Source organism: Perca flavescens, chromosome 7, assembly GCF_004354835.1.
Source record: "Perca flavescens isolate YP-PL-M2 chromosome 7, PFLA_1.0, whole genome shotgun sequence".
Classification (NCBI taxonomy): domain Eukaryota; kingdom Metazoa; phylum Chordata; class Actinopteri; order Perciformes; family Percidae; genus Perca; species Perca flavescens.
This window is the reverse complement of record NC_041337.1, coordinates 36,043,480-36,049,479: the sequence shown is the minus strand read 5'-3', so window position 1 is coordinate 36,049,479 and position 6,000 is coordinate 36,043,480. Positions and strand designations below refer to the sequence as shown.

The 6,000-nt window shown below is 44.8% G+C and overlaps 1 protein-coding gene across 1 annotated transcript in view; it reads left to right on the top strand.

Moving 5' to 3' along the window:
* Positions 1-85: 85 nt before the first annotated feature.
* Positions 86-6,000, top strand: part of LOC114558589 (voltage-dependent L-type calcium channel subunit alpha-1F) — a 42,013-nt gene continuing 36,098 nt past the window's right edge. The window contains exons 1-5 of the mRNA XM_028582650.1: positions 86-151; positions 436-527; positions 1,672-1,831; positions 2,004-2,131; positions 4,602-4,698. Coding sequence (XP_028438451.1) covers positions 116-151; positions 436-527; positions 1,672-1,831; positions 2,004-2,131; positions 4,602-4,698 — 513 coding nt within the window. The 5' untranslated portion in view covers positions 86-115. The remainder of the gene's footprint in view (positions 152-435; positions 528-1,671; positions 1,832-2,003; positions 2,132-4,601; positions 4,699-6,000) is intronic.

The following is a 6,000-nucleotide window of genomic DNA, read 5'->3' as shown; positions in this document are numbered from 1 at the left end:
GGCTTACTGTGAGGGGGCGGGGCTAACAGGGGGTGAGCTGCCTTGCTGCAGGGCAGCGGTCTAACCTCCTCCTCTGTGTCTCCAGGCTCTGCCGTACGTCGCTCTGCTCATCGCCATGATCTTCTTCATCTACGCCGTCATCGGGATGCAGGTGAGCTCACACTGACCTATCAGGGCAACAGGACAACAAAGGGGGCGGGGCTTAGAGACGTTTTCTCTTAGTCCCGCCCCTTCTGTCAGACTACAGAACCAACAGAGTTGTTCATTGGGCGGTTTGTTAGTCACAGGTTAACGATCACAAACGAACAAATCACATACTGGCTGCAGCTGTTGATGGTTGCTCTCTTTCTCTGTCTGTCTGTCTGTCTGTCTGTCTGCCTCTATTTGTCTGTCTGTCTGTCTCTCTGCCTGTCTGTCTGCCTGTCTGTCTGTCAGACCTTTGGGAAGATAGCGATGCAGGATTACACTCAGATCAACAGAAACAACAACTTCCAGACGTTTCCTCAGGCTGTTCTCCTCCTCTTCAGGTCAGGTCCTCCTCCTCTTCCTCCTCCTCCTCTTCTTCATCTTCTTCCTCCTCTTCCTCCTCCCCTTCCTCCTCCCCTTCCTCCTCTTCCTCTTCCTCCTCTTCAGGTCAGGTCCTCCTCCTCTTCCTCTTCCTCTTCCTTCTCCTCTTCTTCCTCCTCTTCGTCTTCCTCCTCCTCTTCCTGCTCTTCTTCCTCTTTCCCTTCCTCCTCTTCAGGTCAGGTCCTCCTCCTCTTCCTCCTCCTCCTCTTCTTCCTCTTCCTCCTCTTCCTTCTTCCTCTTCCTCCTCTTCCTCCTCTCTCTCCTCCTCCTCCTGCTCTTCTTCCTCTTTCCCTTCCTCCTCCTCTTCTTCCTCTTCCCCTTCCCCATCTTCTTCCTCCTCTTTCCCTTCCTCCTCTTCAAGTCAGGTCGTCCTCCTCTTCTTCCTCTTCTTCCTCCTCCTCTTCCTTCTCCTCTTCTTCCTCTTCCTCCTCCTCCTCCTCCTCTTCTTCCTCTTCCCCTTCACCATCCTCTTCCTCCTCTTCCCCTTCCTCATCCTCTTCCTCCTCTTCAGGTCAGATCCTTCCTCTTCCTCCTCCTCCTCTTCCTTCTCTTCTTCCTCTTCCTCCTCCTCCTCCTGCTCCTCTTCTTCTTTCCCTTCCTCCTCCTCTTCTTCCTCTTCCCCTTCCCCATCCTCATCCTCTTCCTCCTCTTCAGGTCAGATCCTTCCTCTTCCTCCTCCTCCTCTTCCTTCTCTTCTTCCTCTTCCTCCTCCTCCTCCTCCTGCTCTTCTTCCTCTTTCCCTTCCTCCTCCTCTTCTTCCTCTTCCCCTTCACCATCCTCTTCCTTCTCTTCCTAATCCTCTTCCTCTTCCTCCTGTTATTACAAGACTTAAATATTTTGTTGTCCTCTTGATATTTCTGTTGCCTGCAGACTATACTGCTCATTATAATTACACTATATTCTTTCATAGATGTGATTGTGAAAACTGAACACTATTTAAAAACATTTTCCAGTTGCATTATGGGAAATGCAGTCCAGAAAACTGTTTCTGCTCAGACTTGGACTTTAGTGATTAGAATCTGTCTCAACAACAAAATACTGTAAAAATCGTATGGTGTGTGTGTGTGTGTGTGTGTGTGTGTGTGTGTGTGTGTGTGTGTGCAGGTGTGCCACAGGTGAGGCATGGCAGGAGATCATGTTGGCCAGTCTTCCTGGTAAACGCTGTGACCCCGAGTCGGACTACGAACCAGGAGAAGAGTTCAGCTGCGGCAGCAACTTTGCCATCGTTTATTTCATCAGCTTCTTCATGCTGTGTGCTTTCCTGGTCAGAACACACACACACACACACACACACACACACACACACACACACACACACACACACACACACACACACACACACACACACACACACACAGACAGACAGACAGACAGACAGACACAGACACACACACACACAAACACACACACACATTGCCTGATTGTTTCTCTTTCAGATCATTAATCTGTTCGTCGCCGTCATCATGGACAACTTTGACTATCTGACACGTGATTGGTCGATTCTGGGACCGCATCATCTGGACGAGTTTAAGAGGATCTGGTCTGAATACGATCCAGAGGCCAAGTATGTTTGTTCTGCTGTAATTACAGTCACCCACGTACTGTAGTACAATGTTGACACACACACACACACACACACACACACAGGTGTTACTATACAGAGACACACACACACACACAGGTGTTACTATACAGAGACACACACACACACACAGGTGTTACTATACAGAGACACACACACACACACACACACATACACACACACACAGACACACAGGCACAGAGACAGAAACACACACACAGGTGTTACTATACAGACACACACACACACACACAGAGACAGAAACACACACACACACACACACAGGTGTTACTATACAGACACACACACACACACACACACACACAAATGTTACTATACAGAGACACACACACACACAGGTGTTACTATACAGAGACACACACACACACACACACACACACACACACACACAGACAGACACACACAGACACACAAGTGTTACTATACAGAGACACACACACACACACAGGTGTTACTATACAGAGACACACACACACACACACACACACACACACACACACACAGGTGTTACTATACAGACACACACACACACACACACACACACACACACACACACACAGGTGTTACTATACAGACACACACACACACACACACACACACAGGTGTTACTATACACACACACACACACACACACACACACACAGGTGTTACTATACAGAGACACACACACACACACACACACACACACACACAGGTGTTACTATACAGAGACACACACACACACACACACACACACACACACACACACACACACACACACACACACACAGGTGTTACTATACAGAGACACACACACACACACACACACACACACACACACAGGTGTTACTATATACAGACACACACACACACACACACACACACACACACACACAGGTGTTACTATACAGAGACACACACACACACACACACACACACACACACAGGTGTTACTATACAGAGACACACACACACACACACACACACACACACACACAGGTGTTACTATACAGAGAGACACACACACACACACACACACACACACAGGTGTTACTATACAGAGACACACACACACACACACACACACACACACAGGTGTTACTATACAGAGACACACACACACTATACACTAAAATCGCGGCAAAAGTGACCAAAACATCGGAAAAGGTGGAAAGAAAGTCGGTGGGCCAAATTCTTTTTTGTTTTGTGAACCTAAATTTATTTAGTGTTGTGTTAAGAATCTCTAAAAGACGTGTTTGTTCTGATTTCTGGAGGAAGGAGGAGAGGCTGGGGTCGAATTGAAAGCTAAGCGAAAGGTTTAATGAAACTACATGAAAAACGACAAGAAAAAACACAATCAAACGTGAAACTCAAAACACTGCCAGCAGCAGACGGCAAAACCTGCTCCCCCCTGTCGGGTCCCAGTCGGCAGCCATGCCACATGACAAAACAAATACACGGTAAACAGCCGACTCCAGAAGCTTCCGCTTGCCGGGTCACACAGCTGAAGCCCTGAGACATCCCCCGGATCACACATTTATTCCCCTACACCTGGATAAGGACACACCTCTGAATTTCAAGTCACAGACCAAAGTTGTTTATCATGGTTTGATTTGATTTTATTAGGATTCCCATTAGCTGATGCAAAACATCAGCTACTCTTCCTGGGGTCCACACAGAACATAAAACTCCATTTTCAGACAAAACAAACAAACTACAAATAAAAAGATAAACAAAACAAAACATGATATTTTCAATCTAAAACAGACACAAACAATCACAAAATCTAAAAGCAAGATAACTAATATTTGTCTCCTTGCAGATATACACATTTCTTTCCATGTATACAAATAGTAATATAAGATCTCATAATGAATACACAAATGCAGAACATAAAAATTTCAATTTTATAACATCTTTGTTTACATTTCAATCTTCCTATACATAAACTAAATACAAAAATAAGATTATAGTCTTCTGGCCCTTAAATGATCATTTACTTGTTTTTTAAAACTTGATATATTAGACACTTTGGCAATCTCTACTGGAAGGGAGTTCCGAGCAACCATTCCTCGATACAATACTGTATGTTGCATTGATTTTAAAGTGGAAGTGGAAGTGTTGATTCTACAGTAATATGCATTTCCTTTGTTCTAATCACGTCTAGCTCAACAGGGGGTGGCTCCCCAAAAAAAGAGACAACAGTTACCTTTTCCTGTGGGGACAATGAGTCTCCTACAGTATGCTAAATAACAGACATGACCTAATTAATTCTTTAGAAGATAAGTTTGTGTGAGGCAGTCAAATGCTGATTAGTGTATTTGATAAGATGTACCTGCAAACTGCATATAACCAAAAGTACATTGTTTTCAAAAACGTAAGCATAGTTTTAACTCTTTTACAACCTAACAGTTGTAGACACTTATTTATCTGCTCTCCTCTCTTCCCTCAGGGGTCGTATAAAACACCTGGACGTGGTGGCTCTGCTCAGGAGGATTCAGCCTCCGCTGGGTTTTGGGAAACTGTGTCCTCACAGAGTGGCCTGTAAGGTAAAAATACTAGGGCTGTCAAAATAACTCGTTAATTTCGATTACCGTATTTTTCGGAGTATAAGTCGCTCCGGAGTATAAGTCGCATTTATTTAGAATATAAATACGATATATATAAATATAAGAGTTATTCAACTACACAATAGCACACAGAACAATACGCTGAATACGGTAGGTGTCCGGTATGTTAACGTAACACATTAACAGTTATTGAACTATACAATAGCACCCAGAACAACTAGCTAGCAGGGCGTGGAGCATGGAGGTATTAAAAGGCGTGGAGACGAAGCTGCACCGTGAACGAGCCCCTCCCGACTCCTTCCTCCTCCTCTGGACATCTAGCTTTCAGCCCACGATTAGCCGATTAGCCGATTAGCTTTCTTTTTTTTCTTCATTGCAGTAAGAGTCACCTTTTCTCCAGTCTCCCTCATAAGTTTCTCCCTCATTTCAAACTCTCTTTCTGTTGATTACCGTTTTCGGGGCTGCATATTTTACTACCTGCAGTTTGTCTCTTTTCTTTCTCAGTTGTCTTTAGGAGGAGCGTTCTAGTTGTCCCAAGCCTAGAGCGCCCTCTCGTGGCTGTAGACGGTAATGTTTTCAGTATGAATTAACATGTAAAAACATGTTAAATTATATATATTTTGATATATAAGTCGCACCTGACTATAAGTCGCAGGACCAGCCAAAGTAGGAAAAAAAGTGCGATTTATAGTCCGGAAAATACGGTAGTTAATCTGAGAAAAAATAACACGTCAAAAAAAAAGAACGCAGATTAATCCATTCCATATTGACGTTTGACCCGGAGCCTTTCTAGCCACCATTCGAGTGTAAGATGAAGGAGGGAGACGAGGATGAGCTGCCTGGATCATTGATTGGAACATTTAGCTACTCGTTACTTCTTCCTGCCAACCCTGGCTACGGAAATCTGGTGCCCTGATGTGTCTGCTCTTCTCTCTGATGCTCTGAGACGGACGATACAGGCAACACAAACACCGCTGCACATGACGCTAGTTAACACTATACTCGACAGCAGCTAACGTTAGCCTACCGCTAGCTAGTAGCTGGATTAAACACTGTTAAAATGCTAACAGCTAACGCTAAACGGTGTGAAGTTTGACTGTGTTTTACTGTAGAGGATTCAACGCCGGTATGTAACCGTCTGCTAGCCTGACCAGCCAGCTGCCACTAGGCTGCGTCTAGATTTCTAGGCTAATAATCTGCAGCTGCCGTCGGAAAGACAACACAGACGGTGCCTTCAATGAAACTGGTAAACTACAGCCTCGTGGTGCATTTGAAGTTATT